Source organism: Anas platyrhynchos, chromosome 3 (assembly GCF_047663525.1).
Source record: "Anas platyrhynchos isolate ZD024472 breed Pekin duck chromosome 3, IASCAAS_PekinDuck_T2T, whole genome shotgun sequence".
NCBI lineage: Eukaryota > Metazoa > Chordata > Aves > Anseriformes > Anatidae > Anas > Anas platyrhynchos.
This window is the reverse complement of record NC_092589.1, coordinates 34,804,917-34,816,959: the sequence shown is the minus strand read 5'-3', so window position 1 is coordinate 34,816,959 and position 12,043 is coordinate 34,804,917. Positions and strand designations below refer to the sequence as shown.

At 53.4% G+C, this 12,043-nt stretch overlaps 2 protein-coding genes and 1 long non-coding RNA gene across 5 annotated transcripts; 1 reads left to right on the top strand and 2 right to left on the bottom strand.

Annotated features, from left to right (window-relative positions):
- Window positions 1-438: 438 nt before the first annotated feature.
- On the bottom strand, window positions 439-3,474 carry POLR1C (RNA polymerase I and III subunit C). 3 transcript variants are annotated; one of them, XR_011808157.1, is made up of 10 exons: window positions 3,307-3,465; window positions 3,144-3,215; window positions 2,929-3,036; window positions 2,416-2,548; window positions 2,177-2,296; window positions 1,811-1,963; window positions 1,487-1,636; window positions 1,197-1,313; window positions 825-1,009; window positions 439-718 (listed from the first exon to the last, which is right to left on the bottom strand). XR_011808157.1 is itself a non-coding variant. In XM_027453960.3 (9 exons), exons 1-9 carry the CDS (start codon window positions 3,373-3,375, stop codon window positions 891-893), a joined length of 1,041 nt encoding a protein of 346 aa, XP_027309761.2. In that variant the 5' UTR covers window positions 3,376-3,474; the 3' UTR covers window positions 720-890. The 3 variants fall into 3 exon arrangements, 1 of the variants encoding a protein (XP_027309761.2); XR_011808158.1 differs by having other exon boundaries at window positions 439-636; XM_027453960.3 differs by lacking the exon at window positions 439-718 and having other exon boundaries at window positions 720-1,009; window positions 3,307-3,474.
- A 21-nt stretch (window positions 3,475-3,495) lies between these two features.
- On the top strand, window positions 3,496-7,889 carry YIPF3 (Yip1 domain family member 3). Its single transcript, XM_027453962.3, has 9 exons — window positions 3,496-3,653; window positions 3,732-3,932; window positions 4,007-4,113; window positions 4,661-4,706; window positions 5,088-5,180; window positions 5,521-5,652; window positions 5,904-6,017; window positions 6,307-6,430; window positions 7,397-7,889. Exons 1-9 carry the CDS (start codon window positions 3,555-3,557, stop codon window positions 7,516-7,518), a joined length of 1,038 nt encoding a protein of 345 aa, XP_027309763.2. The 5' UTR covers window positions 3,496-3,554; the 3' UTR covers window positions 7,519-7,889.
- Window positions 7,890-8,045: 156 nt separating this feature from the next.
- Window positions 8,046-11,897, bottom strand: LOC119716620 (uncharacterized). Its single transcript, XR_005264953.2, has 3 exons — window positions 11,436-11,897; window positions 10,602-10,767; window positions 8,046-9,007 (listed from the first exon to the last, which is right to left on the bottom strand). It is a non-coding gene; the product is annotated as an uncharacterized lncRNA (long non-coding RNA).
- Between the last annotated feature and the right edge of the window lie 146 nt (window positions 11,898-12,043).

Here is a 12,043-nt window from a genome sequence, read left to right as displayed (position 1 = left end):
ACACCAGGGGTCAGTCGCTGTTCCCATGCTGCTTCCAGCCCATCAGTGTGTGTACACCACATCCCGCTGACACCAGTACAGGGAAAGCAGGAGCACTTGCACCCAATCCAAATAATTTGGGCACCTGGAACACTCCCAGCCCACTCTGGTGCTCCTGTTCTTTTATCAGCTTGTCCAGAGAGGCTTCCACAAGCCAGGAACTTCCCTGTGCTGACAGCAGCACATGATGCCGACCCCCTGATGCTAACCTGCACGTTGTCCCAGGCTTCCCTCGGTGGGGACGGGCATCTGACCCATCACTCGCCCTCCACTGTGCCCCAGGAAACCCACTTCTGCTTCAAGGCGAGCCCAAATCCCGCTCAGTGGCTGAGAACAGAGCAGTCCAAACAAACAGAGGAGAGAAATGCCATAGCTTGAGGTACTTACAGGGGACAGACAGTTTTTCCAGAGCATGTTTTCACCTCCCCCCACATACACAGAAGCCCAGTGCTACAGGACAACGCAGCCTGTAAGCGACCAGAGCTTGACGCCTCCAAGCAGTCCCCAGCTGCCAGGGACCTGTCACCATCTCACTGACCTGCTGCCAAGTGCTCTACTACGCTGCCGTATTGGTCCTCTTCACGCCCCGCTTGCGACCTGAAATAAATGCTAGAACTCAGCTGCAGGCCTGCTGCCACCTCCTCCTCCACACATGTGTTAACAGCACAGAAGCAGACAGCTGTAAAAGAAAGCTTTTATTTTAGTCCGTCTCCTCACTGAGGCTCATTACAAACAGTATAAAAGTTTAAAGAGATGGTCTGAGGACTCTTAAACCCATCTCAAACCTCTTTCCTATGGAAGAGGAACCGACTCCTGCAGGCAGGTGCCAGAAGCTTCTCCGCTGCCCCTGGTCACTCCATCGGCACGGTGTCCAGCTCGTTCAGGAAGCGCTGACACTTGCCCATCAGGATCTTGATGGCTTCGCTCACCAGCACGTCTGGAGGCAAGATACCCGTGGACTCCACTGAAACTGCACAGAGACACAAGTCAGCACCCCGCTGCGCAGCATTTCTGTCCCCCATCTTCCTTCTTTGCAGCCAGAAGGGAAGAGGTTACACATGCCAGCAAGAAACACCAACATGGTCAGGCCCAAAGCTGCCCCTAAAATATGCACAAGCCAGAGGAGGGCTCTGCTGTGAAAATAAAGTCACACTCACAGATGTAATGATTTCGCACTCTTGCCAGGCGCACAAGGTTTTTCAGACCCTCGTGTCGGAAAACCTCCCTGCCGAACGTGTCCAACCGTGCATTGGCGACTCTCGCCACCTTTTTTCCTGAAAGGGAAAAGGACAAAACCTGCAGCAGATGGATGCCTTGGAGTCATGAAAGGCACCAACCCCTCAAACAAGCACTCTCCCATCAGCAGAGGCAGCAAAGCCACAAATACAAATCAGTCTCTGCTAAGACTTGTAAGGAACAAGGCACTTTAGAGCAGGGAAGAAAGTACCCTTGATGTTCTGGATCTCAATGACTCCAGGGGAAAAGCACTTCTGCAACGTCTCGGCTGCCTCATCCTCAATAGGCTGCAGGAGAGTAATGTCAGGAAGCAGTCGATAGCTCGCCGTGGCCACAGGAGAAAACTTGGCGTGATCTTTACCTGCACAAACAGTTAAGAGTTAAGGATGAGGGCAAGCCTCGGGGAATGAGAGTGCAGTGATGCCAGGGCCTGAAATTCTGGGGGAAAGCCCATTCTCCACAGTTCCCCTCCACACAGCTGTGCCCAAGTCAGAGCACACACACTCCTCTCCCCCCTGCCCCAGGAGCCACTCACCTATACCCTTGACACAGTGCATGAGCACGTCTATTTCCTGGCCCGGTCGCAACAGTGCAATGAGGATGTCATCGTGAACAGGTCGGAAGTCAGCATCTGGGAAGAGGTCTGTCTGATTCCCCAAGGGCACCCACGTCATGTGCTTACTGTACACTGTGAAGAGAAGCTGCAAGCATCAGCCGCTGCTGCCTCAGAAAACAGGACTGGACAGGACAGGAGGTGTCAAAAGTGAGTTTAGCAGAACGACTGAATCAGCTGTCTCTGTTCACAGGCCTGAGAGAACATCCAAATCTCATCTGCCAAGAACAGAACAAAAAAGAAAAAGAAAAAAATAACTTCCCATTTTAGGACAGGGAGATAACTTACCTTTGTGATTGAAATACAGCTCATTAGGGTCAGATGATTCCTTGGCTGCCTGAGGATTTCGGCTGCATTTTATTTTCAGCTGGAACTGCAGTGTATCAATTTCTGTCCCTTCTTCATCTCCTGGGAAGGAGAGAACACCATGAGTCTTTGCAGAATCACACTTCTGCTCAGTTTACGTGACCCCAATTTCTGCCTTTGGGTTCACCCTTCAGTACGTCTATTTGATCCAAGAGTCTCACCTTGATTTCTGTATTCAAAGAGTCGAGGGTCAGCTCGGATTGGGATAAGGCCCAAGCGATGAGCCAGAATCTCATCCTGCACAATGGATGTGTTGTTGTACACAAAAACCTTCTCTACAGCCATCGTTGGTACCTCAAGGAGACAAGAGGTTGACTTAACAGGAGAACGGTCAAACTACGCACCGACAGAACATCCAGATAGTCCGGTCTTATTTTCAGCATCCCTTCCCTTCCTTAAATAATTGCTCTGCAGACTGTTTTCACTGGTATTCTTGCCAAATGAGGCTATCCAATAAACCCCTTCTCCCTTCTTTTTTTTAAAATGGGATGAGTGTGAGAGATGGAGGGCAGAGCAACCCCCAAACTCTACCCACAGCATCCTCAAGAGCACTGAGCGGTAACGCTCAGGCTCCTAAGCTCCCGTCTCTCCTTGGGCACGGGCGCGAAGAGAAATTTCCCTCATTTCCCGAGGCTCCAAGGGCTGCCCCAATGCGAGAGCACCCCTAGCCCTACCTCGGCGAGCAGGATGCGGCGGAAGGCGTTGGCGATGGCAGCGTCGATGCCCACCATGTCGAACTCCAGCACGCCGTCCTCCTCACCCACCACGTCCACACGGAACTCCTGGGGAAGGGAATGGGGACGGGGACAGGCAGAGCATCACCACAGCGTGCCCCAAGCGGGGACCCCACAAACACCCCAGGGCCGGCACCCCGCCGCCCTCTGCCCACCTCCTCGAAGCGCTGCTGGTCCCAGGCGTCGTTGTAGCCGGGGTAGTTGCCGGGGAAGTCGGTGCTGTGCACCTGAGGGGAGGCACAGCCCGTGAGCGCGGCGGGACCCCCCTCACGACCCCGAGACCCCTCACCCTGCCCTGCCCTGCCCCGCGCCCCTCACATTGCGGACGCCGAACTCGCCCAGCACCACCCGCTCCCGCATCTCGTCGGTGCTCCGCCTGCTCGCCATCTCCCCGGGGCCGGGCAGAAGAGGCGTGTGGCGTCCCTTCCCCTTCCTTTTCGTTTCCTTTTCCCTTTTTTTTCCCCTCCCCTCCCCGCCCGCCGCCGCACACAAGATGGCGCCGCCGCCATCCCGCGAGAGCCCGCGTCAGAGCGGCGCCGCCCCCCCAGCGCCTCACAGCAGCGGCCATGGCGGCCCCGGGAACGGGGACCGGGCCGGGAAGCGGGCCCTCGGGCACCGTCAGGGGCGGTGCCGCTGAGTGGGGAGGCTTCGAGGACAACATGCAGGTGGGTACCGGGAGGATGAGGAGGGGAGGGGAGGGAGAGGCGCGGGGCTGACGCCGTGTGGCCCCGGCTCGGCCTCAGGGCGGCGGCTCCGCCGTGATCGACATGGAGAACATGGACGACACGTCGGGCTCCAGCTTCGAGGACATGGGGGAGATGCACCAGCGCATGAAGGAGGAGGAGGAGGACGACGGCGAGGCGGGGGGAGCCGACGAGGAGGACGGCGAGTTCCTGGGCGTCAAGGGGCTGCGGGGGCAGCTCGGCCGGCAGGTCGCTGACCAGGTGAGGCCAGACCCGCCGTGGCCCCCCGCGCACCCTTGGCATCACCGCTGCTGCCCGCTGCCTTCTCCCCGCAGGTGTGGCAGGTGGGCAAGAGGCAAGCGTCGAAAGCCTTCAGCCTTTATGCCAACATCGATATCCTGCGGCCATACTTCGACGTGGAGCCCGTCCAAGTGCGCGCCAGGTGGGCAGCCCCTGCCCGAGGGCGTGTGGGGTGGGCTGCGGGCTTCAGGGCATGGCCCCGACACAAAAACACAGCGTGAGGAGCCCGCTCCTTGTCCTCAGGGCACCCAGGAACAGCAGCAGCCCTTAGCACCAGCTGAGCTGCTCAGCAGAGAAAAATTTAACAGTGAAAAGGGCTTTAGGACATCTTCAGCCTACTCAGAGGGCTTACGTGGCTTCTGCTAGGATGGCACCATAGCGCTGTCCAAAAAGGCCAAGTTTTAGAGGCCGGCTGAAGAAACCCTGCTGTTCTCCCAGTGATCACTCATCCCTGAGTGGATCCCTAAATATCACCTTTGAATCCTCCCCAGCAAAGCTAACCCGCTGACAGTAGGGTTTTCTTTAGTTACCTTATGTGACCCCCTAGAAGGACTCATTCCCACAAGGCCCATAAGCCATGGCAGAAAGCACTGGTGATGCATGTGTGGGGTCTGGTGCTTCTGAAGCATCTTACTCACTCTCTTCTCATTCCTGCTTTCGATGTCACTCCTTGCTTTGCTGCGACGCAGACTGCTGGAGTCCATGATTCCCGTGAAGATGATTAATTTCCCACAGGTGAGTTCTCTTTTGCTGAATGAGACTCCATGCTCTGAGTGAATGTCCCACAAACACCCTGTAAAACTTCCACGTTATTAAGGATTTGAGTTTGCTAGGTGTTTACCTCCCTGAAAACGTAAAAGATGGTAAACCCTTTCCTACAGTGGTTACTAACCCCATTCTGGTACAGTTCTAGACCTCTAGATTTTAATTATCCCCTTTCTGCATTCTGTTTAACACCAATTTGACTGCCTGTTCTGTCTGGCTCCAGTCAGCAGTGGCACTGCTGTTACTTCTCAGGTGACAAACTACCCAAGATAATCGTCATGTCACCTGGGGTGGGGAGCCTGGTAGCCGGGAGCACTGACCAAACCTTCCTCCCTCTCTCTTCCCCTGTAGAAGATTGCAGGTGAGCTTTACGGACCCCTCATGCTGGTTTTCACCCTGGTGGCCATCCTTCTGCACGGGATGAAGACCTCGGACACCATCATTGTACGGCGAGTCTCAGTGATAAGCTGGGGTTTGATTGGGTTTGGGAAGGACAAAATGATAGTAAAAAGGGAAAGGAAACCTCCCATAACAGAATAGCACCTGGCTGAAAAGCTTAGATCTGAGGAAGAGCAGGTTGGCTCAGGGAGGGGAGGAACGTTGCATCAGAAAGTCTTGATGCTCTTCTGCTGGGAGAACTGGGGTGTAGGTCGTGTGGTGTCCTGCATGCTGCTAGCCAGCTATTTGATAATGCTTATGAAAGGCTCTGGGTACTTCAGGGTGGAATTTGGGTGCTGGCAGGCCACTTCTCTGAGTTTTCTTCATCCTGACGCTGTCTCCGCAGAGGGAAGGCACGCTGATGGGCACGGCTATCGGCACCTGCTTTGGCTACTGGTTGGGAGTCTCCTCCTTCATCTATTTCCTGGCATATCTGTGCAACGCCCAGATCACGATGGTGCAGATGCTGTCGCTGTTGGTACGTATGGGGGGGCTGCGCCAAGATGGGGGGGGCTGCACGGTGTGCCAGTGGGAGGGTAGCCTGTGAGCTGTTCTGGAAAAGTCTTTGTAAGTCAGCGTTGCACTGGGACAACCTGGAAATGGTTGACTCTTGAAGGAGTGGCTTGCAAAGCTTTGCTTTGGTGAAACGTTGCAGGAATAGGCTGCTCGTGCTCAGTGAGCATTTGTGTGAGAGTGACGTTTATAATGTGGCTGTTTTTGTTTTGTCAGGGCTATGGGCTTTTTGGCCACTGCATCACTCTGTTTGTCACCTATAACATCCACTTCCATTCCCTCTTCTATATCTTCTGGTTGGTCGTCGGTGGACTCTCTACACTACGAATGGTGAGTGACAGGCAGCCTGAAGCCCTCCTCTTCTGGGGACCAAAAAGGGAGGGAAATGTCTCCTGCCTGAGCCTCCTGAACTCCTGGTGAGATAGGGCAAGATGAATTTACCCAGACAAAGTCAGATTACTCTGAATTTGCTGGTGCAGACTGGGAAAAAGGCTCTGAGCGCCGTTTCCACTGGCTCTCGCTACTTGGCCCATCCTCCTGTGTGCTCCTGACTGCAGCACCAGAGGCTGAGGTAGCAGCTGCCTGGTCTCCAACCTTCTGATCTCCACCTCTCCCCTAGGTTGCTGTGCTGGTGTCACGCACCGTGGGGCACACCCAGCGGCTCATCCTGTGCGGGACCCTTGCTGCTCTGCATATGCTTTTCCTCCTCTATCTGCACTTTGCTTACCACAAGGTGGTAGAAGGTAAGCAAGAGAAAGACAAAGGGAGCCCCTGTGGGCAGGGTGGACCTGACCTGAGGGCACCTGGGCCAGTTTCACACCCAAAATCGAGCAGCACCAGCTTTGTTAGCAGAAGCTGTCAAAGCAGGGCAGGGGGTTGACATGGGAAAGTCTCCGTGTGCTGAATTTAGTACTAAAGACATTAGTTGTGCAGCACAAAGCTTTGTCTTTACCCACAAGTGAAGAGTTGCTGCAATGACTGCTCTCGTGCAGATGTCTGGTCCCTTCCTGAGCGCTGGTGAAATCAGGCTGCTTTATCCTGATCAGGAAACATGTCACAAAAATATTCCTTCTTTGCATAACGCCGTTAGAGCTTGTGTTGTACAACACAGCCAGCAGAACCTGCATTTCCTGCAGTCAGTGCTATTTACCAGGCTGTACAGATTCAAGTTCTCTCTTTCTTGTAGTATTTCTCCTATTAGTCCCTTTTAAAAAAAAAATAAATTCAAATCTGCATAATTTAGGGTTACAGCATAGCATTTCAAGTCCTTTTAGAGATAAACACTGTTCTTTCCTGGATCTGCTCTCAGGGCTAAGGTTCTGAGCCCTGATCTGCAACTTCTTAGCACATGAAACAGGGTAGAATATAGCCGAAGCAATTTTCTTCAAGGATCTCCAGGACCAATTTTCAGGCTGGAGAGGGTAATTGACAGGAGCTGGAGAGCACTTGCAGCAGTATGTGTGCTTCCTGCCAACCACGGCTCATGTTGGCATTGCAGTGATACAAATTCCGTATCGCACCCCCAGCTGCAGCTCCTGCTGTAAGCCCGCAAGGGTATTTCAACAGAAAAGCAAACAGTTGGTCTAAGAGCAGGATGCGTGCTGGAATGAGGTGGAGGGAGGCTTTACACTTCTCGCAGTGTCTACCTTCAGGTTCACCTGCCTCTGAGCTAACTCCTGCCCTTCTCCCCTTTCTGCTGTTCCCCGCAGGCATCCTGGACACGTTGGAAGGACCCAACATGCCGCCCTTCCAGAGAGTCGCCAGAGACATTCCAGTTGTTCCTAACGCTGTCCTGAACACAACAGCCAAAGCCGTCGCGTTGACCCTGTAGTTTCACAGTCTCGGACTCGCTTCCTTCACTACTTCTGGGGCTGCATAGGGCCAGAGGAACCTGCTGCCTCTTAGGAAAAGGACAGAACAGCAGGAGTTAAGACTTGGTTTTGATTTCCCGGACCTGTCCATCGGGTTGCAGTTGTGAGCAGCTGAGTGGACAGCACCTCAGTGACTCGGGAGGATTACCCTCTTCTGCCACCCAGCTCGGGGCTGTCTTGAGTAGAGTGGCTCTGTCGCCTGCATGTTCAGCTGGGATTCCCCAGCTCGGTTTGTCCCTTACCCCTCTTTCCACTCGCTCATGTAACCCCAGGGCTGTCTGCTCTGTTCCTGTCCCGAAGAGAGAAGAATTAAATTGATGTTGGTGCTGAACGATGTCTTACGTTTGAGCCTACCTATGTAAAGGGAGAGTGGTGCGGGGTCTCTACATCTTGATCCACCCTGTCCTAGGCTCAAAGCAGGATTCCTGCACTTTTGTGCTGTCCTACTTCAAATGTTTCAAGTCCTGTCTTGGACAAAAAGCACATGAATTTTGGTGTCACTGCACATTTTCAGCAGTAGTATGCTTTTTTTTACCATATTCTCTTCCTTGTCGTGTTCCAGATCGATCCTTCTCTTTTCACGTAGTCCAAGCTGCTGTCTCACCTCACTGTCCCTTGTGTACGTTAGAAATCTGTCCCTGCACCTGTAGATATTTCTGTTGAGGAGGGTCATTCACCCTCGTGCAGCTTGCTCTCATTGCTCTGTCAAACTCTTCTCCCACAGCAGTGTTCCCATTAATCAAGGGGAGCAGCGGGCACAGTTTCATCCAGCAGCCTGATGCAGGAAAGCTCCAGCAGGAACGGGGAAGGAGAACAGCCCACAAGGCAGGCAGCGTATCAGAGCTGCTCTCTTTGGCCCCTTCCTCTTGTTGGTGGGGGAGGACATGGCTGTGGGCATTCAGACTAGAGCCACAGTGCAATGAATGACACGAAGACGGCACCAGCTGCTGTGGACAGGCTGGTCGCCTGCTTCAGTTAAAACAAAAACATCACCGGATAGGACTTAAGCATTTTGAGTCATAAACCTCCCTTCTGCAGCTTTGCTTATTCCTGAATTTATGATTTGTTCCCCCTCCAGGAGCACGGAGCTCATCTCCCAGCACGTACATAGCAGACGTATTCTCTCACTGTCTTCCACGCCCCCACATTTATTTTGGCCGGAGAACACACCTCAGAGCAAGTTGCTTGGGGAATCAAATCATTTGGGCCAATATCCCCCATGGTTTTTGGAGCAATTGAAGCACTGTCAGCCCCTGGAAATCCCATTAACTATCAGACTTAACAAATGGAAGCGTCAGTTTGTAATGCTGCGTGAGCCTGCTTTTTCCCTCTTTATAGCTCCACGGGAGGTTGGCTTCTAATTTCCTGACTTGTGCCTCTTGCCCTGGCTGCTTCTCTTGGAAGAAACTCTCCAAGTCCAGACAGAGGGGAAGGAAAGGAGGCAGATGACTGCAAGCAGCATAATTCCAGATAAAGAAAAATCACCCTAACGCTATCACTGCTGATCTATACGCACCGTCAGAGAAGACCTATGCCCCCCTCCCACACCCAGCCACGTCACTGGGTCAGAGGGATGAAGCTGGGCCCTGGGTTTTGACTCAAAGCACAGGAGACAGCAGTGAGGAAAGTCCTCAGGCTGCCCCTGTGCAGCTTGCGTGTCCTGTCAGCTGGGGACAGGTGACCAGGGCAATGACAAAACACCCTCATCAGATTCTGTGGGGCTTGCTCTACCCCATTTCCCCAGCCCCAATTTATTGTCTGTGCAGCAGCAGCTGGAGCTTGAAATATTCCGTGCTGCCACAAGTTCAGCACTGCGCTGAGAGATTCAGCCTCCCCTCTTGCTGACAGAGGGAGACACGCTTTTGCAGGAAAACGCATATGTGCTGCAGTTCCACGGAGCGTGCTGCACACACTGCCTCAGTCAAGGCTTTGTGGGAGGGCACCTCGGTGCTTATTCAAGGCCTCTAGCTACCAGCACAAACCTCACATCTCCATCACACCAGGCTCTCTCTACCTTTAATGCCTTTGTTTTCTTCTACGGCTCCTGCAACAAAGCAAAAATCATCTTCTCCCTCCTCCCTTGCAGCAAATCTGACATAATTCCCCTGCACACACACAGCTTTTGAGGAAGGGTAATGCTGCAAGAGCTGTGTAAGCCCTTTTTTTTTTTTTTATTAAAGCTGAAATAAACATTCAAGGCTGCCAGATTAGAAAGAAGAAATATATATGTATATTAAAGCATGCTGTGGCCTCCTTCTCTCCTCTGCAGTGCCTGGAAGACTGACCATTTTTAGAGTCTTTCCTTGTTGCACTTCCTGTCACCCTAGTGGTGTTTTGGGTTACAAGTAGGCTGTTTGTTCTCCCATTTGTCTTCCTCCCTACATCTAGTCTCTCTCTAGCTGCTTGTCACCCACTGTTTTTCTCCATTTGCGTGTGAGGAATTAATGACATCCACCTGGGGAGTCAGCTCTGTCCTTACACCCCAGGAGGAGAACAATAAACCACCTTCCTCATACCTGCTGGGTAACTGCACGTGGACAAGGAAGTAATACCTAATCCTTCACAAAACACCACTGCCAAATCTGCCTCTGCACAGCCTTTGATGAGGCTTAGTGAACCAAGGCTTTGAACCACAACCACTAGCTCCTGTGCCACTTTTCCCAGTGTATTTGAGCATAAATCAAGGTAGGACGTTTGTCTTCTCAATGTGCTGCTGCACCTGACGACAGGCAGCGAAGATGCCAGTGCTAGGACTCCAGAAGCAGCCTGATGCCCTAAGCAGTGCTTTGAGGCTGCTGCTGTCGACTGAAGTGGGACGCGTCCCAGGGGCTCTCCTCCAAGTGCTTCTCTAATAATAGCCTTGCTGAATGAAGCATGGGTTAATTACTGCCCGGAGGTGAGCGTGAGGTGAGACTGAGTGCAGCCTTCCATGCGACCTGTGCTGATCAGCAGCTGCTGTTTACTTGGTCATACCCCTGCTCAGCACCCTGACATTCACTCTCTGCCACTCACAGCCCTGAAACACACAGGATCCCGCTCTCACCTGGACCATTTAATGACCTCAGAGACCAGGAGATCCTTTCCACCTGCACCAGGACCTTGCTGATGGCTGCATACAGCTGCTGTGCATATCCCAACGCAGATGTGTTGCCAGGCCTGCCGTCTGCTCTTGATGCAGCTTGCAGATGCTGGAGTGAGTCCATGCACCCCTATACAACAGGAAAACAAGGAGACATATGTAGATAGCCCTGAAGAGCAGCAATGGATTACTCAAAAAGCAGGGTGACACCTGTTTGGTAAATTAGATGCTGAAGCCAAAGTCTTAAAGTTGATATCCAATTCTAGCTTATCTGCTCTCTCCCTTGGCCTCATCCAGGACATAACATACAACCCTGTGGCTCAGGTGACCTGCTCCTTCATTTCAGAAGGAAGAAAACTGCTTCATGTCCCCCTGCATACCCCATGTTTCTCCTCGCTTTCCACCTCCTCCTGGCCTGCAAACAAAGCAGAGGAGCCCGGGTTTGCGCCTCAGTTATCCACTGCATCGGAATTCACTTGAGCATTGCTGTATGCAGCAGCCAGGCTTTCTCCTTAACAGATTAGTTACGTGCAGAAAGCTGCCTACTTATGTGGTTTAACCTAATTTCCACATCACTGGCTTCCTTTTTCGGCTCAGCGGAGTCGAAACGACAAGGGCCCTGCTTCATCTCTCTCTCCAAGCACAGCACTGCCAGAAGAGGGGAAAGAGGGAGCAAATCCCTCCAACCTGCACCACCAAATCACAAGAAGGTCAGGCATGCCCCTCGCATCTCTCACCGGGCTGAGGCTGTGTGCTGCTGAGGGGGGCAAACCTGTGGCACTTCCCCAGCCCCAATACCTTTCACCAGCCGCCTCCTGGCACGCAGCAGGGCTGGTGACGAAGGGCAGGGTCTCTCCTTTACCAGCAGCCTGTCTCTGCCACAGCCATGTCCCCAGTGCCTGAGGAAACATCCGCCTATCTCCACAGCCCCCTCGCTCTGGCAGGCACACATTTGGTGTTTTTTTTTTTTTTTGTTTTGTTTTTTTTTTTCCCAAAACACCAGCAGAAGTGCGATAAATGGCCTGATTCTCTCTGCTTCTCCTGATGTGCTCCAGAGCCCTTCTGAGGGGAAAATACACAAATTAACCTACTTCAGCACCACACCACAGCCCGCTATAGCGATCTGGCCAGCTGTGGAAGCGCAAATTTCATCCTCTCCACAGGTTTCAACCCCTGGACCACCCACTCTGCTCCAGCTTTTGCTCTCCTCAAGACATCGGCTTAGTTTGGAGAGAGCAAACCCCCCCCCAGACCCCAACCCCCCCCCGCGGGGCCGGGCACCCTTCACCCCACACCCCTCAGGGGCCTCGAGTGGCGGCGGGGCGCAAAATGGCGGCGGGGCCGTGACGGGGCGGGCTGGGCGGGAGGCGGGGGGCGGGGGGGAGGCGGAGCGGCCCCGCAGGTGC